This window comes from Xylaria bambusicola, assembly GCF_022495145.1.
Source record: "Xylaria bambusicola strain CBS 139988 unplaced genomic scaffold F5B22scaffold_51, whole genome shotgun sequence".
Classification (NCBI taxonomy): Eukaryota; Fungi; Ascomycota; class Sordariomycetes; order Xylariales; family Xylariaceae; genus Xylaria; species Xylaria bambusicola.
This window is the reverse complement of record NW_025953604.1, coordinates 228941-254017: the sequence shown is the minus strand read 5'-3', so window position 1 is coordinate 254017 and position 25077 is coordinate 228941. Positions and strand designations below refer to the sequence as shown.

Sequence of the window (25077 nt, the reverse complement as noted above, 5' to 3'; positions counted from 1 at the left end):
AACTCCTTGATTTGCCAATCGTTCCGCGCACGTATCTGCGGACCGGTGAGAGCCGGCGATAGTACCAATACTACTACTCATGACAAGTCATGATATCAGAGAAGTATGATATACAACAATGGGAGCGCGCTTGTACACTAGCACGAGTACGCATCGAGATGGCCCAGACTGTTCTACCCGCCTCCCTGACTGCCTTAGATCCCTTCTTGGATTCCCTATTCAGGTAATCCGATCAAGGACTTCTCCTATGGAATTTCAAACGCCCTTCTTGTCCGCCCGCGTGGTAGTAAGTAAAGGCCCCCCAGAGTCTGACAAGGATCTCCTCAGTGTACGTCTACTATGTAGACAACTGACCACACGGTATGCTACGTCCACGCTAGCGGGCAAGAACCCCAGACTCCAAACTTCGTGGTTACATACCTTCGGGTCCTTTGGCCGTCCCCCTCACAAACAGCTTCACCCTCCAGATTTCTAGTCCCCAGCATGCGTGGAAAGTGGATCTTCTGCGTGGAGTAGTGCTTAAGTAGGCTCGAGACGAGAGCGCCGACTCTTCCTCTACGTAACCCTTCAGGACCTATGTCCGCTTCTTCCGCCCTACGAGGGGCTCACCACAAGCAAGCCCAGGGGGTATCTAGCTGTAACAACACCAAGGAAACCATCACGCGTGCCCCCGGGGGGACACCGGCGGGTAAACTGGAGTTGCCTAACTATATACCGTATGACGTTGTACGGGGCTAACATTCTTGGCTCAGAGCTATGTTCGTCGAGAAAGTGCTCGCTGTACGCGTGACGGCAATGGATTCAATCCTTTTCTCGTTTTGCTTAGCAGACACGGCTGCTGGGCGGGTATCTACAACCTTGCTTGCTACCGTCCCGTCCAACCCCCTGTGTTCTTAGACAGAGATGGCTAGAAGTATAAAACGAGACGGTAGGTTGCTACCATTGCATTGTTGACAGCTATCGTTTTCAGACACTTTTCGTTGCCGGTCCGTGTCTTCATTTTATACTAGGGCAGACATAAAATCTACGTATCTCAACAATATAAACCATTTATGAGGATATAACATTCGTGGCGCTCATCAACACAATGGCAACCATTGTACCCAGAACCCTCCGAGTTGCTCTTTCGTTAAGCGGGCTCTCCAGAGGTACGCCAAGTTTCGCCTTAGGGGGTGCTATAGTTCGTCGAGTAGCGGGGATCGTGGCTTTAAGAACACCACATGTACTTGAGAACCAGCTACGCTTTGCGTCATCGCAGTCTCCCTCGTCACCCAAGGGTGATGTTGTTGCACACAGCTTCTCTCCTCCCGCTAAGGGAATATTACCCGAATTCAACCTACGCGGCAAGGTGATCATAGTTTCCGGCGGGGCTCAAGGGTTAGGTGTGGTACAAGCGGAAGCACTCCTAGAGGTCGGCGCCACAGGTCAGTATCCATCCCGTCCAATTCGGCTTCTCACAGTCTCGTATAGCCAGAATTTCTCACACGCAGACTCAGTACATGTGCTTGACCGGCAGTCAGAACCACCGGCTGGTTCACAGTATCAGAGAATAGCCCAACGGGCGAGGGACGAGCTAGGTACGGCGGTATTCTACCACCAGGTAGACGTGCGGACGGGTGTCGACACCCTCAACTCTCTCGTGGAGGAAATTGCTGAGAGGCATGGTCGGATTGACGGCCTTATCGCGGCCGCGGGGATTCAGCAAGAGACACCCGCTCTGGAGTACACCGCGGCAGACGCCGACCGCATGCTAGGCGTTAACGTAACGGGAGTGCTCATGACAGCGCAGGCAGTAGCCCGTCAGATGACCCGTTTCGGATCGAGCGGCAGCCTCGTCTTGATTGCCAGCATGAGTGGCACAGTTGCCAATCGCGGTTTAATATGCCCGTAAGTTACACACCGTTTTCTCCCGTCATATAGGTAGTCGTGCCCAAAGCCTTTGAAAAGCCCGGTAGGTATCACGTAAACCCGCTAACGCCATCTTTCCGAAACTACAGAGTGTACAATGCATCAAAGGCAGCCGTGATACAGCTGGGACGCAACTTAGCGATGGAGTGGGGCCCCAAGGGGATCCGCGTGAACACCATCTCCCCTGGGTACATCGTGACGGAGATGGTGCAGAAGCTGTTCATGCAGTTCCCGGAGCGCGAGACGGAATGGCCCAAGCAGAACATGCTGAACGCCCTCAGCAAGCCAGAAGATTATCGCGGTGCCGCCGTCTTCTTGCTTAGCGACGCCAGCCGGTTTATGACGGGAGCAGACCTGCGGATAGATGGTGGGCATGCTGCGTGGTAGAAACAGGAGACGTTCCTCATCCGGATCCCGATGAAAGACGGGTTGCGAGGCCCAAAGAAAAGACAAGACAGGCGGTTTCGTATAGCGGTGGAGTCTCACGGCATTTTGAAGGCGAGGATATATTTAATATATCGAACTATGCAGATTAATCCCTTAGCATCTTTCACCTGTCTACTGCATAATAGCTGTTGTTTAAATATAATAATACGGATACCAATTGACGTCGGAGATGTGGTACTACTACATATACAAGGTGGCTCATTATCCATTCTAAGGTCCTCACCTATTTTCATGCTGTACAGTAAATGCCATCAATGCGTCAATTCAACTTGCCTTTCTCTTCAATTTTTATTCATTTATTTAATTTTTTTTGGTTGTGAAATTTCCTATTCATTCGTGTAAACCACCCCAGGTCTGTTTGATCATTGTCTCTGTGTTGATGGGAACAGTAACACCACGGGGCCCCAACCGCGCAAGCACGCCGCTCTTGAGCCGCAGTCTCGCCTCAATATCGTTGGCTGTAGCGCCGCGATGTTGGAGTAATAAGGCCTTCCTCAGTGTCTCGACATCCAAGAATTCGCGGCCACGTGAAGGATCCTGGAATTCTGCGTCGGCGCGGGCCTGTAGTTCGCGTCTTGCCTCTAAGGCGTTGAGAGTACGATTTTGAGATGGCGGTGGATAGAATGATGTGGTGGTCGTTGTGTTGGGCGGTGGGGACCGAGACGGCGCCTGTGAGGGCGGCGATAAAGAAGATGAAGTTTGTGTGTAAGTTGATGGCGAAGGAGATGAGAAGGGCCCAGCTGTTGAAGAGTTGGATAACGTTGGGAATGGCGTCGCTACACCCATCTGTCGTAGGCGCTCTGAGTATGCCGGGTTCGTGCTCGCGTCAAGGTCGAGGTCTGGATCCCGGCCGTCCGAGCGGATTGCTTCAGTAGGACACGTGTTAGCTAGTTTAGCTATTGTTCGTAAACGCGGTGACCCTCTTTCAACTTGTAGCCAGCTTCGAACTACCGTTCAGACCAGTCCCCTGGTACTCTCCCACTAGAAGCTCTTCCCCGGGTAACATAGCCGCAGGGCACGGTAAAGCACTCAAGTTCACCCACCTTCATCTTTCACGGTTCTCGGCTCCGCTCGTCTAGTAGGTGGTCCTCCTGTCGACCGGGGCGGCACGGCATTGCCTGGAGTCCTGGTCGGGAATTTGCGCGATACCGCCTGCGCGGGTTTCGAAGCTTTGGCGCCCATTCTAGTTCGCCGCCCGTAGTACTGCTAAATGGAGGGCTTGCGATGCGCTCCGTTATCCTATGGTCCTATGGTGTGGCAAATCAATTGGCCAAGGAAACGTCGAAGCGAGCGCGCGTTTTGCTAAGAGGGCGAATGTATTCAAAGATTTGAAGCTGAATATCAAATAATTGTAGCCTTCTACAATTCGCTCTATGACGTTTTACGTACTATTCTGTTAGGAGCTGGTACCGGTATCTTATCGCAAGTACCTACATGTACCCAGCGGTACATAATTGGACCTCTATGATAAGGCTTAAGGCTTGCTGCTGGGTTACGAGAATATGTCTAGGTCACGTCACGTACTCCAATTCACTGTGACGGTGTAACACATTTGGACACTTCAGGCCCCCCTTACTATGGAGGTACCTAGGGCCTAAAGGGATAGGCTTTTGAAGACGACTTAATAAATTTAATCACGAAGTATAGCTCTGTATGAGATATTAGCTTCGTGTTTTCCCTTAGATACTCAGCTATAGGTAGATTGTCTTGTTGTCGCCATCTTCCATCGTCTCTCATATTTACCAAGTACATGTCTATGTCTGCCAGGCATGTTGGATCAGTGCAGATCTGATTCGCAGTGGAAGAGCTGTTGGCTTCCTGATAGTATACGCCGTATACTATACGTAGTACGGCGTAGAGGTAATGTGAACATATCCTTCAACCAGGATAATACAATAGTCACGTTTTATTTCAAACTGCTGGATTGACGGCTATCGGCATGTAGGAATGTCCGACGCCGAAGTTGGTTAAGGCAACTGGTTGCTTGTGCTAGAAAAGATCTTACGATACTACGAACAAACTGCTGTAGTAGATCGGTAATTACTATCCTTAAGCCCGATATTCTCCAAACGCCTATAACCGAGGCGCTTATTGACCATTCATTACGAAGTAGTTGTACTCCTGGTCAGACTGGTAAACCTGGTACAGTTTCCAGTGTCTATCTGTCGACTCTTGTTACTTAGGTGACTCTGATATCCTGCGCTACGGAAGCAATACCGGCACACCGACATATAACAGAAAACCATACACTAGGTAATCTGTTATATCACTTAGAACCCCATACGGTCCATTCGGATCCCTGCTGCAGCGCCCGTGGATGTCTTGGTAGCGTATATATGATTACTTCAACTGATGTTCCTAAACTCCAAGGAACCTCAATATGCCTCAACAATACCGATCTTTATTGCTACTTACTACTTACTACGTAAGTAGTACGGTGTACTTATCACATGGTTAAATACGCGATAGCCTGCCTCGACTTCATTATGGGAAAAGTATCTCTAGCCAATTACTGAACAAGAAAAGAGAAAAACAGCCATGTGACTATTGTGTTTCGTTTGTTCTCATATTTGCAGATCCCTATGACCGTTTCAGCTATAGTTGTAAGGGGGTAAGAGGCGGGCTGCATGTGATGAGGATTAGTTCATAATACAGTTTACTATGAACCTTCGTATCACAACAAGTAATCTACGATATGCAATTCCTTACTTAGAGCATCAGTAGCTAAGTCGGCAAGGACCGGTTGACATCTTGATTGATTATCTACACTAGGTAGATGTCGATGAAGGCCATCTTATTCATCTTATTCCACTCCTGTCCCAGCTACTTTGGCTGGAAAAGGAGTTTCTCGTCAGCCGCAGAGGGGGTTGCAGCGTACTATCTACATTAGGATGCACGTCAGGTACATAGCCCTGTACGGTAAGGAAATAGTCACCCTCGCTCTTACGTATCCGACTACCATACTATGTACATCGCTTTTCCCTTAACTCCGTTCAGTACAGAAAACACTTTCGCGGCTTCTACGGAGTATATCCGCTGACCTCTCTCTTTACGTTTCTATGATTTCTGGGAAAATAGAGAGCAAGGATTGTGCTCGCATGGACCTCAGCTCCGTCAGAGGGGGTCTGAGTAACGTGATAGAGTAATGATATTACGTAGCTATAGCCTATGGCCATGTTCACAAACCAGCTGTAAACAAACTCCTTTGGAACCTGAAAATCTAGTGTACATACCGAGTATGGCTGAACTTGGGTGGAGACTGAGAGTACGCTGGGATTCAGGTGTGTACGCTATGTACGGGCCTAACCTTAGTACTAGATAAGAGTAAGATAGTGTACATAGAATCTGTAGTCGGCGGCTGCAGCCGTGATATCGAAACTATTGTCAAAACTATAAAAAAGTGAAGTTAACTATCTTCTTCTTGAGTTTGTTGTATTGTGTCGAATAAACTTTCTTTACGCTATGTAAACGAATCATGTTCCCATTCACGAAAGGCCGATTATTGCTCAGGGATAAGCTGGATAGGTAAGTTTGCTACGTCTAAGACCAAATCAATGTGACCCCGTCTCGGAAATGAGCAAGCATCCTTTATATCCACTTAGTCCTGGTTAGTGCTCATCGTCAAATGTTACCCAACGCAGACCAACGCGACAGCGTCTTTCAAGTACGCGTGTGGGTAGTACAGATTACTGTTTATACTGCGGGGAGCTCGGATAGTGCGCAAACGGCTGGCTTAGGCGATTTCACGTCGATGCTATGACCTCTGCTGCAACCACACCCAACGCGAGGCGAGATGGATAACTAGGTAGTTAGTGCTTATGATAATTTAAGCTTTCACCCTGCTGTACCCACATGCACCACTTACAAGCAAGCCCGAGACAGGCCAAGAGTCAAGGATTGATGAGGACGTCACAAAGTTCCAAAATGGAAGGTTTGAAATGCTCAGCGACACGATCATTAATATTTTTTTTTCGTGATGCTAGATAGATGCCACTCCATTAACCATTGCTCACGTCACGCCCCAAACAATGCTCGTAGTTTTGACCACCTCATATCAAGTCTATTTATATAAGAGTAAACATAGTTACAAGAATATTACCCCCTCAGAGAGGAACGGTCGCATTAACTTAAGCGCTGACGGGAGGAAGAGGGGTGAAGGAGACATCGGGGTACTGGCCGAGCTCGAGCTGGATACCACCCTGGATGAGGTCGAAGAGACGGGCACCCTGCTCAGTGTAGCCAGCAACGTACTCATCACCGAAGACAGAGAGGAAGGTGTTGTAGGTGGTCTCAGGGTCCTTAACACAGAAGCGGGTGAAGGTGTCGTTGGTACCACGGAAGAGAGTGCTGTTGGTGAAGTTGCCCTGGACGCTGTCGTAGAACTGCTCAGGGATGAGGGGAGACCGCGGCTGGGGGAACTCGAAACCAATGGACTTGACGATCCACTGGGTGTCGATGTTCTTGAAGTCGGAAACACCGAGGATGGTCTGTAGAGAGATACCATCGTAGAGCTTCTCAAGACGGGCAGCGCTCCACTTGCCACCATCCTTGTGGCCCTTGACGAAGTTGACAGCGGCAACACCACTGTCAATCTCGAAACGGTAAGCGTGGCTGTTGTAGGGAGAGTCGTCACGCTCTAAAGCAGTTAATTAGTAAAGAGTCCAGTGATGTAGTGGGAGTGAAGAAAACTTACGGTCCCAGGCAAGATCGTGAAGGAGAGAGCCGACAGCGTGCAGCTCAAGGTCGACCTCGCTCTTAAGAGTGGCGTTGTTGTTCAGGGCAGCAGCACCGAGGAGCCATGTTCGGACAACGTGGTTGTACAAGTAAGGCTGGAGCGGGATGAACTCCTTGACAAGCTCGTGGGCATCACGGACGAGCTGGGTGTCAACAACCTCAACACCGGCAATGAAGGTGGTGGGGAGGTCCTCGTTGCGGCACTTCTTGGAGGGAGCAGCCATGGTGGCGCTGGCCACAGCCAGGGTGGAAACGACTCCGGTAGAGAACTTCATTGTGAGCTATGTGAAGGACAAGGAATTGTCGAGAGAAGAGAATGGTTAATGGATTGGTAAAGGAATGAATGTGGTGAGAGGGGTGGTAGGCAAAAAGGGAATGTGATTATCATGAGGTGTTGAATAGCTTTATATATTCAACTCGTCTCACAGCTCACCGGAGCCGAGCCCTCCCACGCACCCGTTACCCATCGACGCCGCCCATCCCTTGTAGCGTGCAATTCACCCAAAATAGAACTTCTAGCGTCTCCAGTGGATGAGGCTGACTGTCTATCTCTTCCCTCTCGAGTCTCCGGCGCCCGTAGAATGTGGAGGTACCGAACGGAAACTTTAGTGTCCCTTGGCTTGTGCCTTGGCGTCTGCAAGCTGACTACGATCGTCCGCCTTTCCTACTCTTCCGCAGCATATGACGAACCCTTGCACTTACTTAGGTATTGGATCCGAGCAGTTTTCAATCTGCACGTGTAATGACGGGAAATGACGCTAGGAAAACCAGTGCAAGTTCGGTTGTCTTAGTAGTCCGAATGGCGTTACCATCATCCAAAGTGTTTATATGTAAGCAGTCTGCATGTAAATAACTGAATGTCCTACTACTAGTTTCAGTTACTGTAGCGTGCAAAGACAAGTGTTCGGCTAATGCCGCCGTCAGGACCATAGCTTAACCACGCTACTCATGCTTATTAAACAGTAACCTAGTGTACTACAACATATAGTAGTTAACGCATCTGATTCGAGGTTTTCAGGTTAGATGCCCTTCATCGACCCCAGGCCTGACCGACATAATCATCGCCGTGTTCCATCGCTCAACCACGACCGGGGTAGGACCAGGGGTGACTGCAACTAAGTAAGGCTCATTGCCAGGACTGAGACTACTGCCGAAGATGACATAAGACGCTAATATCCTGTGCCGCAATTGGGCTAGCCCGGAACAAAAGCGTAGTTCCACGGGCTTGTCGTTTGACATCGTTTCAGTGCAAAGGACCTAGACAATAATTACTAAGAGCTCAATTTCGCGTCTGGACTGAACTTCAAACTCTTCATTTATTAATTGCAAAAAAGTCGATACTAGGGTAGAAGTTTGATGAAGGCAAAAACAAATAGTGTAGATTTGTCGGTCAGCGTATACTCTTGGCCTTCTAGCAAGACTAGACGCGCAAGCTGACAACCTGGACAATGCCGCAACGGGACTAGAGAGTGAGGACTAACGCAAGCAGTGTATTGGCATAATCTTGCCGGGTGCCCAGGAAGATGCCCCTTTTTTCCCGTGGCAGAGCCTGTAGGATTCCTATCTACCTCTTAGTGCATAACCATAATTTAAACTGGACAAAAACACGAAAGATCACCTCATCCCATCGCGGGAGCCAATGAACTTTCGAACTTGGAAATGCCGGCCGACCCTTGGGTTACTCTAGCAGACTCTAGGTTACCTAGCACACTAGTGAAGGTATAGGCATGCACCAGGTACCTGCTTGGAGCAGAATCCTCTTATACATTGTGTATACAAGCACAGCCTTTCTTACCTTCGGATCCTAGTGTAAGTATGAGGACGGGTACATATCCTGAAGTAAGCAACTGGCTGATATGCTGACGGCTCCCTTTACCCTTTGCAATATCATCTGTACACCGCCCGTCAGCCCGAATAGTTTGCATGAGCATACGCCGTGTAACGCGCTTCAGGGTTCTGATTATAACTGAATGCTCTCCTACCCACCAGAAATCACCATTTAGTAAAATAGGTACCACATAGTACATGCTGTACTACCAAATCTGAACATGCCGAAAGTTGGCCACTTAGTGTTCCTGTGCATCAACCCTAGTCGCGCGAAAGATCTGCCCATGGCGTAAGTGGCGAACAAAGCCACGCGATGGTTCCATCGTGATTATTAGGAGCAGGGGTCGCTGCGCTTGCGGATCGCCCGACCTTCCTGGTTGCTTTTAAGCCCGTTTGGTTGTCTTCAAGTCGCCCAAAAAGGGAGTGATCGGTTCCCCAGCTTTAGTCATCTTCGTCAGATTTGCCATCGGCCTGCCACCACCGTAAGACTAATTGATATCTGTTGAATCTTCGACACATCGAGAGGAAATAACATCTTGTCGTAGTGCACAGTTTACTAGCATATACAGCTAGCTCTCCTGCTTGGCCTTTGCTGGGCAATCCTTCGGCCAATGTTGCTAACGCGGTTCTGGGGTCGCCGCCAAGACGTAATTCTTTGAGCTGAGACGGATAGGTAGTCAGCCACTCAGGAACGCATTGATGAGCCGGAAATCCTCCGCCGAACCCTCGCTTTTATCTGACCAGGTTAAAAAATTCGCATCGCCTCGAGAATTGTATGCCTGCCAGTTTCAGTCTTCGAATTCCAGCATCTTCTACTCAAGCACGCCTCTTGCTTTGCTCCTACACCTCGGGGCTCGAGTGTACTGCGGCGAGGTAGGTGGCCATCATGCTTTCACTTGCAAGGTCTTCCTATACAGTAGGGCCTCTCCTATAACAAGCTGATCTATGTTGGTGAAATATCAAGGCAATAGTGGCTCGCAGTAATGTAACAGTGTTTACTCAAGCAGATCGGAATTGCTTCATCTCTGTTCTTGGTGGAGCTGTCTTGGTGACATTGACTTGGGCATTCGTGCCTTTCCCTCCTGCCTAGACGGAATCGTCGATGACTCGTATGGTTCGGTTTCAAGTCGTCTTGACCTTCATTCAGTAGAAGTTGCTGTTTCGTTATCGAGTTGATTGGAAACGATCTTGTTCGTGGAGTGGCCAGTTTTCGTTGAAATATTATAATTCGTAACTTGCTGCTTTTCAAAAAGCATATTTTTCGACAATTACATCCTCGCTGCAATCAAGTAAGTCTCTTCTTCCTCAGTTATTGTCAGCAACTGTGTTAACGATTTTGTGTAGCTCAGGTAGTGCTGTATATATTACACGTGCAACCTCTGTGCCGGCTGAAATATGCAGTTCGCCTTGCACTTCGGCCGTACGAAGGACCATTGCAGGCTGTTCATGATCTTTCAAGACATGTAGGCAATATTGGGCAATATTGGAAAATGAGGTTATACAGACTTCGCTTCTTGAAACAGACCCTAGAGACCCAGACGGTCTAGGCTGGCAGACCAATTGTATATAGAGTCAAGTCAAGCCACCAACAGCCGAGAAGGAGTTGGTTGGTCAAGGACTAATGCAGCCCTAGTTGATCATTATAATCCGAATTGCCTAGATTCCAAGCTCAGTATTACTGCCCTTGTTATAGTATATGTGAGCCTTTGGTGACATTGATCGTTCAGCAGTCTGATTTTCCAAAAGCCCAATTGAATATTCAGCCGCTCAAGTCTCTCATATTGCCAACATTGTTTGAAGTTGTGGACTCGAGGGAGTCTCATTGGACAACGTAATTTCCGTGAAAGAAGAAGGGTATAGTCGGGGTCCATTCGTCGAGGAGTAGAGAGCCGGTATTCCTATCGTCATTCCAACTTCAATGTCACTTGTTCCCTGTTGTTATTCGCGACGTTGGCATGCAAGGTGTTGAAGTTGGTGAAACAACGTGAGGGGTCACTCGTTGACTTGATCGGTATTTCCTGAGCAACATCAGATGTCGTCTCTAAAAGACTGTGGACACTTGATCTTGATGGTGAATCAGCCTTCATCTAGTGATCGGTACCGTACTGCTTGGCTCGTGTCTGTCCTGTCTTGAATCGTAGTCACGTGGTCTGGCGGTTAATGAAGATGCTCGAAGTCCATCCGGCGCAACTCCATCATAATACATTTGAGAAACAACTTCAATGACCCAGCGAGCTGGGAGTATTGGTAGTATTATATGTACATACCGGTAGTTCATTACTGTTCACGTTCGCAGTGTAGGAAGCGTAAACGCTTACATATTGTTATTTTTAGGGCAGGTAACGTGCTGTGCCGCATCCTTTATCAAATTAGACTGACCATCCAGGTTGCCATCCGGGTACTTATAGGGCTGATCTGGGCGGCCATTTGATTTGGTGGCGGCGTTTGGCCAATGCAGTCAGCACAAATCAGACTTGTCGCCGAAGCGAGCCAAACAAAAGCTGGCTGACTATGTTGTCACGCAGATGAGCTAGATATGGTTCTCCAGACGTGCTGTACCTGTGGTCAGCCATATTGGTAACATGGCGCATGAGTAATTCTACGAGTAGTATACAGTTATTCAGAGGGGTATCTGGTGTGAATAAATACTTAACTGTGCCGAATGGTATCTCATCGTTTACAATTGCTGTTTTGATTTTAGGCCTTGCTCAATCATGGTGTAAGAAGTCATACACACCTTGGATTAATTGATTGCTAACGTAGATGATAACTAAGACCTATACCTATTAAAACACACAGCATCTTAGCCATTAAATTGAGCATTATCTTTTATAATGATCGAGGCATATTTGATCAATTAAGTAAGTAGTGAAAACTTAACCTTGCACCAAGACACCGAGATCTTAAAATGATAAAAAAAAAGAAAAACATGAGTATAATTGCACTTGCTTGCAAAAGTTTCTGGACAATCGGGGAATTGAACCCCGGACCCTTCGCAAACACATCTTTAGATTCAGTGCGAAGCGAATATCATACCCCTAGACCAATTGCCCAATCATAATCAAATCATGATCTGATGCTGTAAGCCAACCACAATAAATGGAATCAACACCCTTAGATTTTAAGGTTAAACATAAACTTAAGTATTAAGTTATATAAAGAATTAAATATTTATTAACTTAATGAGCTTAATAAAGGATAAGAAGTATTAAGTCAACATTGATGAGTAGATATAACCACATCCCTTTGTTGAGACAGTGTGCATTGACTACAGCACTGTATTTACCGCTACACTCCTAGCAGCAGCGCTCCTGCCTAGGTACCTACAGCATGCCTACACGTAAGCGTTAGAGGACTGGAATCCCCTACTTGAGCTTGACGATGCAGATTCGTACCTGTATGTACCTAGTCAGAAATTATTTCAGCTCTCATCGTCCACAAGCAAACTCGTCCGCCTACAAGATCAACCTCTTACAGATTAGGTGATATGAAGACAGTGTAGACAGACTTCTATACCATTGTTCTCAGCCGAGTTGTGACCAATGCCGCCTCAATGGCTTCTGGCAGCGGCACGCGCTTAACAGGCGTTTGGTGAGCTTCACCCGAGGTCACTCTGCTGAAGCCTTAACACCCGGCACAGCGCCAATGAATAATCTCGCTAACATGTGAAAGGTTTCTAGCTTCGTTTGTCTGGCTTTTGTGTACCTTGCAAAGACACACTTTATTCAGTACTTGCTCATATCTCATAGCCCATAGCCCAGGCCGGGTCTGCTGACAACGTGGTCAGGTCAACCCCGTCTCTCCTCCTTCTTACTCCTTCTCATATCTGGTTCCTTGGCTCTTGTCGTGAGCATATTTTCAAAATGGCTTCCGGGGTCCCATGGTCGATTTGGTATACCTCATCATCTCTACTAATGTAAAGGTCATGGTGGTTGACGTTGCTATAGATTCTGATGCTGTCTTAAAAGCATCGTCCTCCTTGCCTCCTAGACCCCGTCGATTCTACGTACCTTGTGTTATCATCCTCATCGTATTTAGACTCGAGCTTTATTACAGAGTCGTGCATGATTTCCAATGTTCCACCGCAGGCATTGAGGTCAGCTTCCGTCTATTAATTGGGAAAGTCAAATATGGCTGACTCAGTTTCACAGGCATTTTTGCCGTTGTCATTAACAGCGTACCGATTCTTCTCTTATCGTGCACCGCAAGTAGAGTCAGATGAACCCGAAGAGATGTGGGGAAATCTCATGGAAGACATCGTGGCATGGTTTACGGCCTCTCCTTTCATGTTGCTGTTTGGGGCTGCTCTGCTCAGCTATGGCGCGTTTTTGGCTGGTAGCTCTACCATGCGATCCACATACTTCTGTTCGTCTTTAGTCGATCAAGGAGCAATTGTCGTCTTAGCCCAGTTGGTTGGTCTTCTCATGGAAACAACTATCATCATCCTATTATGGAGAGTGTTGTCCTGGGCGCGAACGACTAAGAGTCGCCTGCGGATCCTTGGTGATATTCTGATAATCTCTTCGTTTGCGACCTGCATTCCTTCAGTAATGAGCCAGCCCTCGAGGCTCCTTGACGGTGTCAATCCTATTTATATCTTCGACACATTGAGTACCGGCATGATTGTGGCTGTTCTGGTCATATCCACGTCCCTAATGATATGCGATACCTCGCCACTTGAACCCGTTACGATTGCTACCCTTGTATATAGTATTTTTTCTGGCGTTGGTAATTTGCTTCTCGTCGGCACATACCAGCAAACATCTGCAGCTCAGCCACTAGCAATGTTGGGAACAACCTCGCTGGGGTTTATTATCTTCATATACGCTAACAATATGCGCTCGGTTATCTTCATACGACGGGTGTTGCTCCTTCTGTTATTATTGAGCATTCTAATTTCCTCAGCCATTTACACCTCCATAACGCCGAAGGTATTTACTCGTCACCCTGTCGATGATCTTGTCTATAAAAACCGGATAGAAGCAGATCGATGGCTACGGCATGCAACCGTTAGCACAACTTTGAAGCTCGCAGTGAAGGAATACGAAGAAAGACACCATGGGCGTAAACCTCCTCGGAATTTTGAAAAATGGTTTGAGTTTGCTCGTCAGAGGAAATCGGTCGTCATTGACAAATTTGATCAGATAGAGAAGGATGTATCTCCGTTCTGGGGTTTACAACCGCAAAAGATTCGAGACGGGCTTGATTTCCTCAAGAGTCAGTCCAATATTGGCATCATTAGTATTGCCAACGGCAAAGTATCTCACAATAATCCGGCTGATCCTTCGCAACAAAGAACACTCGATGGAATCATTACTCTAATCTCAAGTTTTGCAGAGCATCTGCCAGCGATGGATATTGCCATCAATATGCAGGAGAGGCCAAGGGTTTTAGTCCCTTGGAATTCGATAAAATCCGACACCTCTACAGGGAGAGGTATCAGAACCAATAAGCAAATGTCACCGGCGCATCAAACTCAATCCCCTATCGCAGCTCACCGATTTCAGCACCTCGAAGCCCTCGCCTGCCCTCCCGGCTCACCAAGCCGCAGTGGTGAGAACTGGGATGTAAGAGACTTTTGTGCCTCGTGTACATCTCCTCACAGTAAAGAGCAGTTCCTCGATGATTGGCAAATGGCACTTGACCCTTGCCATCAGCCAGACTTGTTCCATCTTCACGAGTTTTATACTACTCCCCATCGATTCGATCTCTATCAAGAGCTTATACCCCTCTTCAGTGGGTCGAAAACGGCAGGGTTTAGTGATCTCTTGATCCCTCTGCCCCGAAGTGAGCCGGACGAATATTATGATAGTAGAACTTTTGATCAAAAACAAGACCTTGTCTTGTGGCAGGGTGATGCCAAAGATGTACCAATGGTCACTCACGAACTTCTCCACGGAAGCCATAGATTGCGCTTGGTACACCTTGTCCAGAATGCCAAAGCGACGGACAAAATTCCCATGCTATTAGGAATCGGAGCGGGCAAGAACAGCAGGTTTCGCTACGAACACGTGCCCGTCACGGAGGGAAATAGTATTTTACCTCTTCAAATAACGTTGACCGGACCACCCGAGGGTTGTAAAGATGTGAACTGCGAGTTTCTACGGCGTGAGTTTGGATTAAAGCTGCTAAACACCGAGGTGGAAGGTCGATATGTAATGCTACTCGACACCAGCGACGGACCACCACCAGACCTACTCCCAGTTTTACGATCAAACAGCGTACCGGTTCTTTCCTCTATATTCCACCAGTGGTTCACGGAGCGGTTGATGCCCTGGGTGCATTTCATCCCCATCGATACGCGGTACCACGCTTTGCACAGCACGATGTCCTATTTTATCGGCTTGGATGGTCGCGGCACGCTCAACGGACGGAAACAAATCACACCGGGTCGAACAGAGGATGCTCGATGGATCGCTCAACAAGGTCGCAAATGGGCAGAGAAAGCAATAAGAAGAGAAGACATGGAAGTGTACTTGTTTAGGCTGTTGCTGGAATGGGGGCGAGTGATCGATGACGATCGGGATAATATGAACTTCATACTAAAAGGATAGAGATATCTACCTCGAGGCATTCATGTAACACTACCTACTTGTATGTAAAATCCAACTTGTTTGCGTACTCTACCTATCTACTCACTTACATACCTAAGTAAGGTACATAAAGAGATGCCTCACTCAATGCTGACTACCTAGGTAGGTACCTACTTCGGTACCTTTGGAACGTACGCAAGGTGCTCTTTAGATGAAAATGCCTTGCTTTATAGGTATGCATATAGAGAGGCGTGACGTAAGTAAGAAAGCAAGTACCAACGAGGCAGTAGTGCTCCCCACCAATCCCAACTACCTACCTAGCCTACCTAGGTACTTAAACAGGTACTTAGTAGGTAGGTAGCATGTTTGACGCCTGCCTACGTATGTAGGTACCCACCACAGCCGACCTCTCTATCATCCCGCGCGCGAACTGAGCCAAAGGAACAAGCGTCATATTCATCTTCCCGTCTACACCGATGAACTGATCAACCGCCTCCGCAGTCTTCCTAAAAGTAATATCGATTCAGTTTGATCGTTGAATCGCCGACAATTGATATATAGCCCGGATATCGCCGCGTACGCCGGCAACCCGCAAGTCTTCCGAAAGACTTGCCGACACAATGGCCGTCATCGACCAGGATAACTTCTCCAACATCTCGTGGCAGATCGAGACCAACAACGGCCCCGAAGCTGCCGAGTCGAGCGCTTCTTTGCCAAACATCGAGGCTGAGCCGCCGAGCGCCGAGGACCAACATCATGGTCAAGATCTAGAACGCCAGGACCCCGGCCTTTCCGGTGATATCCTCGAGTGTACCGTGTCGGAGCCCCGCAAGGAGAGCGATGGTACCAAGGATGCTTTTGTATCATATCTGATCACTACGAATGTAAGTAAGTGCGGCGGCGAGCGCGCCGCTGTGCAATTCCGCCATCTCTTCCCTTTGGCCTGGTCACTGACCTCCCGTCGACACAGTCAACATTTCCTTCCTTCCAGAAACCGACCTTCACCTGTCGCCGACGCTTTACCGACTTCCTGTTTCTCTCCAAGACATTGTCAAAAGACTATCCGGCATGTGCCGTACCTCCACTGCCCGATAAGCAGCGTATGGAGTATGTTCGAGGAGATCGCTTTGGTCCAGACTTCACAAACCGCCGAGCTTATTCGCTCCAGCGTTTCTTGTCACGCATAACTCTCCACCCCATCTTACGACGCGCCCCCATTTTACACACCTTCCTTGAATCGCCTGATTGGAACGCTACGATGAAGTCTCGCGCTGGTAGGACAAGCATTACTTCTGAGCAAGGGAGCGGTGGCGTGTTCGACAATTTCGCGGATACATTCATCAATGCTTTCACAAAGGTACATAAGCATGACAAGCGGTTCATCGAGGTGCGGGAGAAGAGCGATAAGCTGGATGAGGATCTTGCTCAGGTTGAAAAAGTTGTGGCTCGTGTCGTGCGGCGTGAAACCGACCTAGAAACCGACCTGCGTGATCTTACAGAACAATTCCAAAAACTGGTCACATTAGAACCTGGTGTTGAATCTGCCGTACACGGCTTTGCCGCTAGTATCGAAGATTCAGCCACAGGGCTCAGAAAACTACGGGAGCATACGGACCAGGATTACCTTGGCAGCCTACGAGATATGCAAGCATATAGCCTTGCCCTTAAAAATCTTCTTAAAGCACGTGAGCAGAAGCAGCTAGATCACGAACAGCTGACGGAGTATCTCAACAAGTCGACAATAGACAGGGATTCACTAGCCTCAGGGCACGGAAGCTCTGGCGCACTGGGTGGCGCTGGCGGCTTCATACGGTCCAAAATCGAGGACGTTCGTGGCGTGGACCATGAGGCGAGTCGGCGCGAACGTCAACGTAAACTTGAGATTCGCATCGACGAGCTGACGACAGAAGTGGAACGTGCGAAAAAGACGTCAGAAATGTTTGATGAGGAGGTCGTTAAAGAGGTAGTTGATTTCGAGCGTATCAAGCGCATTGAACTTAAGAATCAGCTCGGGGCTCTTGCTGGCGCCCACGTCGACTTCTATGGGGGTATTGTTGATGTATGGGAGCAGTACATTCGCGATACAGAAAAGGAAGGCACGAAGCCACCAAAATCTTCCGGTGGTAGTTGATATTTCGAAATCTGCTAGGTTGTAAGACGCTTTAAGTACTGGTGGCGTGACACTATTTCACAGACGTCTACTAATGCCGACTAGGTAGTGATCTAGAAAAGTGTTGGTGCCGAATTGGAAGGTGTCACTGGCATTACAATTAACCTGGATGCGGCGTTTTTACAGAACTATAACATATGAGTAAGGGTTCTGAGAATAGAAGCCGGTTCTTATCATGACGAACAGAGCACAGCCCAGTTTCACAATCAAACACTGTACTGTATATAGTAGACTGGTACTCGCAGAAATAATGATCAGTTAATGGCAGTTTGTCTAACTCCCCGGGGTTATAGATGAATGAATTGTGTAGATGCCATATCCTGTAGCTTTCACTGAGACTAGGTGTATGCTTTGATTCACAGATCGCGCTTTGAAGGCCTATTGTCTTGCATTGACCATTGTTATATTCTGCACCCTACCATGGACTATTTTTTCCTCGGTGCGCGGGGAAACAAATGGCTAATAAGCTGCAAGCGAGAAGTGAGCTTGACCAATCGGTTCAAACAAAGCAGAATTGTAGGGCACTGAGAGATTCTCTCCTCAGCTGATTCCTTTTGGTTTTCAATTCACTAGATGATATACGCGGCGCTATTCGCTACTCGATTGATATTGTATATCTCACTAGATGGATCATCACTGACGACACATTCATCTATACTTTAACTAGGCGTTATATTCAGAATCCTGTTGGTGGTACTGATTCATAGTAACTTATTATAGCACAGTCTCCAATAGTATCTAGCTCACTTCCACCCAGACCACTGCCTCCTTGGGCGGAGTGGTTTTATCATAATATCGGCGGTCGATGTACCTTGGTAGATGACAATGAAATCTACTCGAGCCTTGCACCTCAACTCCCTGCTTTGTAGCCCAAGTATTATGCAGATACACTTCCCCAAGAGAGTTGGGATGCGTTAAAACTGACGAAACAACAATTCGATCACTATTTTATATCTGAATTATTCCGTAGTTATTACCTAAAAGGTATCTTTTCATGGGAAGTTGGGCCTCTGATGAGACATGTCTGGTTCTCGGACTAGATTGGTATCATGTCCGGAGGGCATCGAAAGGATGACTACGGCCCGGTAGACCCTGCGACCGTCACAGATGCAGTTGATTCAACTATGGAAACATCGTCTAGTTCGACGAAGGAAGATGCTGCTCTTCAGATATTCCACCCTTACAGAATACAAGTCGATCAAAGCAAATGGTTCAATTTCTTGAAGAAGGATAGGTGGTACGACCCCGACATAGCTGACCCGCTGTTGAACGGTGGTAACTGGAGCGTGGACAATGCCAAGGTCTGGGAAGTGTTGAGTATTTCACTGGAACTTGTAGACCGGATGTTGAAGGCCTCGATAGAGGATAAGAACGACACGTATATTTGCTATCCTTGCGCAACCAGCGAAACAAGTTTAACTAATTCGACCTCCGTAGTATTGAAATGATGCTGTTTGGCTTAATAGGCAATTGGCATTATGTGACTGCTCGGCCTGAACCCATGCCAGGGGCCCATATTCTCCTTCTCACAGAACCTACATAGAGAGCTTTGTACTCTGCGCAGGAAGGAATATGCCCTAGACTACATTCCCAACACCACGGAATACTGGACGGCAAGGCTCGAGGATCTGGTGGCAGTTCAAAGTTTGTTCCTTCGTAGATGGACCCGGGGAAGAAACCGAAACTTGGAGCGCTACCCTTGGCACTAATTTGATTCCTTTGGATATTAGACCTCTAAGGTACCTCATAAGCAACGATATAACACTAACAGAACGATGTATGCTACGTTATGTGGTCGCGGTGATAGTATGTTCTCTGGCTTCCTGCTGAGTTTTTGTCGTGGAAGATTGGCCCATTACTGAACCCAGTGACAGTTCATACCCGAAATGTTCCATGCTTCAATTAGAAGACGAAAGCTTGACATGTCTTGGCCAGCACAGTTCCCGCCCATCAACTGGATGCGAAGACAGGTGCACAATCTGGAGCGTGTAAGAGTTTCCTAATTTTTATTTTTTAACCCCCTTTTAATTGTGGGCATGTAGGTATCAAACCAAGGATATCGACATTCGAATTCAACAATACCTTTGACCTGAAGGATGAGCTACGATGCCCGAAGCATAGCCCGCGGTCTCACCGCCTTGGCGAGATATAACCAGGGCAAATACGCCTATATCCAAGCTTGCCACCATTTCATCGAGATCGACAGGTATGGGTTTACCGTGCAATAGGTAATGATATCCCAAATTCCTCCTTCCCACCCCCCGCAAGTCTGAGTGATTCAATACTCTAACATGAAGTCATCCAGGTCTTCTCATGTTGGCCGCGAGACAAGGGAAGACACAGACGTGGTGCTTGCGTCTACTTTGAAACTCGTCCCTAGCATCGAGGCCGGAGCGGCGAATCGCCCTCCCAGATCACATGGGATTTTGGAGCGGCCGAGGAGATCACTCCGGGAACCGGGTAACGTGTTCTACGACCCGCTGAAGCGCGATAGAGAGGGTGCCATCGCGGGCTTCACTCAAGTGGGCCTATCTCGACTGCGTGGTCAACCTGCGCAATCTAGGCCTCTCCCTCTCTGATCCGCGAGACCACCGAGGACCTGCGCCAGCAGCGGCGCGCTATCAGGGGCGCGCGCGGGCCACCCGAATTCCTGGGCGATATGGAATTTCGTCTTCCCGGCGTATGACAATACAATGTCCAAATATGAAAACGGTGTACGGAAAGTGCAAACCTGAGCAGGTTCCTCCTTTTCTTCGGGCGCTTAGGTGCAGTTGACTGACCTTGGGGGGTGTTTACTCTATTTATCTTTCTACACCTTCACTATCAACCAATCTGTATATATAAAATAGTCAATATCTGGTTGGGTTGGAAATACCTTGGACATGCTAGGTATGTGCCCTGAACAGCCTTGATCAACAGTCTCAAGTTCATTAGGATGCACGTGGATAGAACTCTACCACGGTACTATCTATGCCAATCCCACTTTTATCAGTAGCGTTCTGAGTGCTTCGTTGTGATCGTGTCTATTGATGCGACTACTATCCTTCGAGTCTATACTGATCGATACAGTTTTCCAGCACAAGGCCAAGGACGGATGAAGCATGTCAACGCCGCTTTTTAATAAGCGCCATGTATCACGTTTCTCAATAAACCCACTATGTACAAATTATGGAAACCTATGCTATCTCTATAGGACAAGTAATACACCCTCATGCATTGTGTAAGCAGAAATCAAATAACTAGAACCCGGCTTCAGTATAAAGCTCAAGGGACGGAAAGCGGCTGGACCCAGCTGCCTATAATATTACTTGGGCTTATGTCCGACTACCAAGCAGCTTTGAGCTCTGTTGGTCTCTAGGTGACTCATCCCTCTCATCGTCTGAGTCTGCACTGACCAAGCTGCTGTGATCTCCATCGTCAAGTTCTTCATCATCGCTTCCGCCAGCAAAAGCATCGTACAGTTCACCTCCCCGGCGCTTGTTGCTCTTCTCCCGGTCTCCATTCAGACCCGATGAATCATCTGGGTTCAGAGGCTCAAATCCGTAGCTCTCTCGGGGGTTATTTCGGAGGCGTCTGCGGCGTACCAACCATAACCATGCGCCAAGGCCAACGCAGAACGTAATGATCAGACCTAGAGCACCGTATATCCACGCTTGAGTTCTGGATGAAACGCCAAACGTAGGTAAGAAAGATGGTAGCCAGGAGCTCTCGGTAGTTGTTTCAGCAGCTGTGGACTGAGTGTTAGTGCTAGCCGCCGACGACCCGCTGCTGCTTGCTGTTTTGCTGGGTTTCACGGGTCTTGTCGGATGATCATCTGGCAATGACGTAGTCACGGCAGTGTTGGTGGCGTCAGGATGAGGAGGCAAACTAGTTGTGACAGCCGTGGGTGTCGCAGTAGTAGTCACGTCATGGTCAGCATCGTCGTCATCTTTCGGCATTGGTAGTAATTTAGCCTTCGAAGCATCAATGCTTTCACCCCATAGCTTGAGATGCCAATCAATGAATACACCTTTGTGTTCGTTAACCTTGGTGTCACGAATAACGATTGTCCAAGTGCCAACACCAGATTCTCCCCTGTCAAGTATTAGCCTTCCGAAAAATATACTCACACGGAGAGCGCTTACCAATGCACAACACTCATAAATGTCCAGTCATCATAGCCCTGATCACTCTTGTCGAGCTTCCTGACCGCTGAAATATGACTAATGACATTATCAGGACTGATAAGGTCAACGCTCAAATCCCCACGTTGGGTATGCTCTACATTCATGGTGATGGTTACGTGTTCCAGTCGCTCGAGATTAGCTTCTTCAAGCATCTGCTTTGTGACTTTAAAATTAACCGACAACCCTTGGTCGCCTTGAGGAATCTCTTTCTTAACGTGAAGCCATGGGGAGTAGAACCACGCCTGAGGCTTGACGTTTTTCCAGGTCTTTGCAGTTTCAACGAGAGCGTAGCTGTCAACCTTGCCGTATCCAAAGGTGTGGCTGTATTGTTTACCCATAGTAGTCGGCTGCCACTCACCAGTTTCAAGATCGACGGGAACGGCACTCTCCAAAGCAATATATTGCATATCTCTCCACGACAAGTCTGGCCGGACCTCCAACGCTAGAGCGAATATCCCGGCAGCCAAAGGCGCAGCTGCAGATGTGCCGCCATGGCCACTATAACATTGGTTTTCTCCAACATCAGTGGTATGCTGTGATATGATCAGTTCCCAAGTTCTCTCTCGTTTGACATCAGCTTACAATTGCATCGCCACTGCCGCTGCTGTAAGTCACCACAAGCTGAGCGGAACATTTCTCCGAATAGTAGGGGTGGAGCCCCTGTCGGTCAATAGCACCGACAGTGATACTGTAAATGCTATTGGTATAGCCGTCGAAGTTGCAATTATCATCACTTTGGGCGCCGTTCCCGCTCGCAAACACGTAAATGGACCCAAGCCCATCGCGACCCTTTTGGACGCCGTTTAGCATGGCCCTTTTGATGAGAGTGCCGGGAGCATCCATTGATCTTCCATCGTCAGGAGGGCCCCATGAGCACGAATAGATTTGGTTGTGCTGGTAGTCGTAATTTAAAGCAGCAGCCTCATCAGCATCGCTGATTTGCTTGCTGAGAATGCGAATGCCGGCAATTTTAGAGTCGTACGCTACACCCACACCACAAACATCGTTCTTTGCTGCAGACACCTCTCCTGCACATCGTGTGCCGTGCCTGTCGTCACTCAAGGTTGGTCTTGGTTCCGCTCGATTGTCGTTGAAATCCCAGCTCCCGAATGCATAGTAGTTTGGTTTCAAATCATTGCTATACATGTCAAGACCATCATCAACCATGGCAACGGTTGCGTTCTTGCCCGTGACTCCTGACAACCACACGCCAGTAACATTGACATCGTGACCCAGCTGAATGGGATTAAACAGATGCCATTGCTCATTGAAAATGGGGTCGCTGATGCCCAGCGTTTTCATAACCGATTTCTGCTTCTTGAGCGCCTCAGCATCCGCTTCATCAGCTCGTTTCTGTCGCGGGAAGAAGCCGTGTGGAGGTGGCGGTATCACCCTTTTCTGCATTGGAGGGTGTAGTTTTTGTTTTTGAGAAAACCTGACAGAATCAAGTACATCCACATCACCTAGCGAGCGTCTTCTCCGGCGCTCCTGGACTTCCCTGCGGACAACATCGTGGTCTGCCCTGGGGGCGCGGAAAACGAAGTGATCTGCCAATTCACCGAGCTGACCCTCGTTTCTCAACCCTAGCCGCGATGCGACATCATCTGGATTTGTGCTACGTTCGAGATGGAGGACGTAGTAGTCGTTGGAGTCGAAGTCGCGGCGGTGGAGGGATGATGTACCCAGTCCAGCTAGGCTGCCTACAACGAGGCCGACGATGGGGGCGAACTTCATTTCGGAGTGATGGGTGGACGAAGTCTAACTATCGAATACCGACGAAGAGCCACAGAGAAGACTATACACGGTAGGAGGAGGCTTCTTGGACGGCAATACAACGGATGAAGGAGGGATCCCGTGCGGGACGGCAATCAAAGGAGACTGAATCTAAGAAACCATTCGCGCTATGCAGTTCAGGGAAGAGCAAATGGGAGCAATAAGGAGAGAAATTTCTGTTTAGGTTGTCGCCTCTCGTTGATAGGACGCGACAATGCCGACGACGACGACGATGACGATGTACAGTGAGTGAGATGGCGGTCGCTAGATGCGGAGAGGTCTGAGGCTTGAATTAATCGAAACTTTCCAAAGTCAGTAAACCACCTGGGCAGGGAGAGAGATAGGGAGTACGTGGCTCCAGGCTGTAACGGACCAACAGTGGACCTCGGGGACTTGCTTGGCGCTCGAGGGCGCCTTGGACGCCTCTGGGCCAAGTTGTTGCCCACCTGAGAAAAGCGGGACTCTCAGGGTAGCTAGGTAGGTACATATACCTACATACCCTCAGTGTGATAGGTGCTATCTTACAGGTAGGTAGGTATGTTCTATTCAATGTACCTATCTACCATAGGATCTGATAGGACTTACATATAATTAGATACCTATTTAATTACTCTTAACTATCAGGGCTGTCACCTCCCTACCGGTACTTGATTCCTAGATACATTCGTTCGTACTAGGTACTTATTAAGGTATTACTAGGTATACTTAGCGGTAGGTATATACATATAAGTACATAAAGTAACCCATTGATGGCGCAGTAGGTGCAATAGGCAAGTGCCTAAGTGGATATAATACGCACAGAGATACGCACCTACGGAGGCGAGGGAGGCGTTCTATTAGCTTATGCTATGTAGATGGAATCCATGCATTTAGTACCTAGTTCATGAAGAAAGCATGCAAATTGACAATCAATGTCTTGTTGCGTTAGCTTAGCCTCCGTGCTGAGTTTGTGGGGCCACTTGCTGGTGGGCATTTCATACTTACATACTTAAGTAGGGACAGAGTACGCTTAGCAGCTTGGAGGTGACAACATGACGATTCAACACTGAACCGAATGAATGAAAGCATCATATGTAGGAGCTTTAGGTCGAAAGGTTGTCGGATATGCAAACGGTTACAGGCGCTTGGACTCCACGATCTACATATAGATGACTATATAACGTTGATGCAGTACTGTAAAATGAGCGTTTAGGTACTACTAACAACTCCCGAGGTCATGGACCCAGGCATGCCAAACGTTTGTCAATTCTGAGTCAACTTCCCTCCCTACAGCATGTGGTATTGTATTGGGTTGACTAATGTTGTTGATGGCGTTGTACATATTCATCTTCGTAAGTCCCAGCTACTTTCTATTCGGACAACCTACCTCGCCTACTGTACCTCTTATTAGTAGGTAAGGCCACGGGTGCCTGAAATCGTCCCGTCCATAGCCAAACGGCTAACCGTCCAGTACCCTGCCGGGCGAGGCTAACACAGCTGTGGCCAACCGCCTCGAGAAGAGACAATACCATGACAATGA

General features: G+C 48.2%; 7 protein-coding genes and 1 non-coding gene across 8 annotated transcripts; 4 read left to right on the top strand and 4 right to left on the bottom strand.

Moving 5' to 3' along the window:
- Positions 1–504: 504 nt before the first annotated feature.
- On the top strand, positions 505–2490 carry F5B22DRAFT_430501 (uncharacterized protein). The gene is made up of 4 exons (XM_047971748.1): positions 505–688; positions 753–1424; positions 1497–1887; positions 1998–2490. The coding sequence occupies exons 2-4, from the start codon at positions 1088–1090 to the stop codon at positions 2293–2295; spliced, it is 1026 nt and encodes a 341-aa protein (XP_047827191.1). The 5' UTR covers positions 505–688; positions 753–1087; the 3' UTR covers positions 2296–2490.
- F5B22DRAFT_430523 (uncharacterized protein) lies at positions 2485–3786 on the bottom strand. The gene is made up of 2 exons (XM_047971749.1): positions 3399–3786; positions 2485–3221 (listed from the first exon to the last, which is right to left on the bottom strand). Exons 1-2 carry the CDS (start codon positions 3535–3537, stop codon positions 2686–2688), a joined length of 675 nt encoding a protein of 224 aa, XP_047827190.1. The 5' UTR covers positions 3538–3786; the 3' UTR covers positions 2485–2685.
- Positions 3787–6482: 2696 nt separating this feature from the next.
- On the bottom strand, positions 6483–7364 carry F5B22DRAFT_638917 (uncharacterized protein; the record flags this gene model as incomplete). The annotated part of the gene is made up of 2 exons (XM_047977658.1): positions 6483–6991; positions 7049–7364. 2 exons carry the CDS (start codon positions 7362–7364, stop codon positions 6483–6485), a joined length of 825 nt encoding a protein of 274 aa, XP_047827189.1.
- A 4514-nt stretch (positions 7365–11878) lies between these two features.
- On the bottom strand, positions 11879–11969 carry F5B22DRAFT_t161. Its single transcript has one exon. It is a non-coding gene; the product is annotated as a tRNA-Ala (tRNA).
- Positions 11970–12469: 500 nt separating this feature from the next.
- Positions 12470–15470, top strand: F5B22DRAFT_638916 (uncharacterized protein; the record flags this gene model as incomplete). Its single annotated transcript, XM_047977657.1, has 5 exons — positions 12470–12507; positions 12589–12644; positions 12704–12808; positions 12864–13012; positions 13068–15470. The coding sequence occupies 5 exons, from the start codon at positions 12470–12472 to the stop codon at positions 15468–15470; spliced, it is 2751 nt and encodes a 916-aa protein (XP_047827188.1).
- Positions 15471–15940: 470 nt separating this feature from the next.
- Positions 15941–18124, top strand: F5B22DRAFT_430222 (uncharacterized protein). The gene is made up of 2 exons (XM_047971747.1): positions 15941–16333; positions 16420–18124. Exons 1-2 carry the CDS (start codon positions 16070–16072, stop codon positions 17578–17580), a joined length of 1425 nt encoding a protein of 474 aa, XP_047827187.1. The 5' UTR covers positions 15941–16069; the 3' UTR covers positions 17581–18124.
- Positions 18125–18668: 544 nt separating this feature from the next.
- On the top strand, positions 18669–19162 carry F5B22DRAFT_650266 (uncharacterized protein; the record flags this gene model as incomplete). Its single annotated transcript, XM_047979290.1, has 2 exons — positions 18669–18997; positions 19057–19162. 2 exons carry the CDS (start codon positions 18669–18671, stop codon positions 19160–19162), a joined length of 435 nt encoding a protein of 144 aa, XP_047827186.1.
- Positions 19163–20565: 1403 nt separating this feature from the next.
- On the bottom strand, positions 20566–23607 carry F5B22DRAFT_430207 (peptidase S8/S53 domain-containing protein). The gene is made up of 3 exons (XM_047971746.1): positions 22368–23607; positions 21744–22318; positions 20566–21693 (listed from the first exon to the last, which is right to left on the bottom strand). The coding sequence occupies exons 1-3, from the start codon at positions 23517–23519 to the stop codon at positions 20934–20936; spliced, it is 2487 nt and encodes an 828-aa protein (XP_047827185.1). The 5' UTR covers positions 23520–23607; the 3' UTR covers positions 20566–20933.
- Between the last annotated feature and the right edge of the window lie 1470 nt (positions 23608–25077).

Coding starts and splice junctions, on each gene's coding strand:
- F5B22DRAFT_430523 (XM_047971749.1), bottom strand. CDS start 3,537: ATGGGCGCCAAAGCTTCGAAACCCGCGCAGGCGGTATCGCGCAAATTC. Junction 3,222..3,398: donor GAGAACCGTGAAAGATGAAG/GTGGGTGAACTT, acceptor GTCCTACTGAAG/CAATCCGCTCGGACGGCCGG.
- F5B22DRAFT_430207 (XM_047971746.1), bottom strand. CDS start 23,519: ATGAAGTTCGCCCCCATCGTCGGCCTCGTTGTAGGCAGCCTAGCTGGA. Junction 22,319..22,367: donor GCGGCAGTGGCGATGCAATT/GTAAGCTGATGT, acceptor ATCATATCACAG/CATACCACTGATGTTGGAGA. Junction 21,694..21,743: donor TTTATGAGTGTTGTGCATTG/GTAAGCGCTCTC, acceptor AATACTTGACAG/GGGAGAATCTGGTGTTGGCA.
- F5B22DRAFT_430222 (XM_047971747.1), top strand. CDS start 16,070: ATGGCCGTCATCGACCAGGATAACTTCTCCAACATCTCGTGGCAGATC. Junction 16,334..16,419: donor CATATCTGATCACTACGAAT/GTAAGTAAGTGC, acceptor CCGTCGACACAG/TCAACATTTCCTTCCTTCCA.
- F5B22DRAFT_430501 (XM_047971748.1), top strand. CDS start 1,088: ATGGCAACCATTGTACCCAGAACCCTCCGAGTTGCTCTTTCGTTAAGC. Junction 1,425..1,496: donor CCTAGAGGTCGGCGCCACAG/GTCAGTATCCAT, acceptor ACGCAGACTCAG/TACATGTGCTTGACCGGCAG. Junction 1,888..1,997: donor AATCGCGGTTTAATATGCCC/GTAAGTTACACA, acceptor CCGAAACTACAG/AGTGTACAATGCATCAAAGG.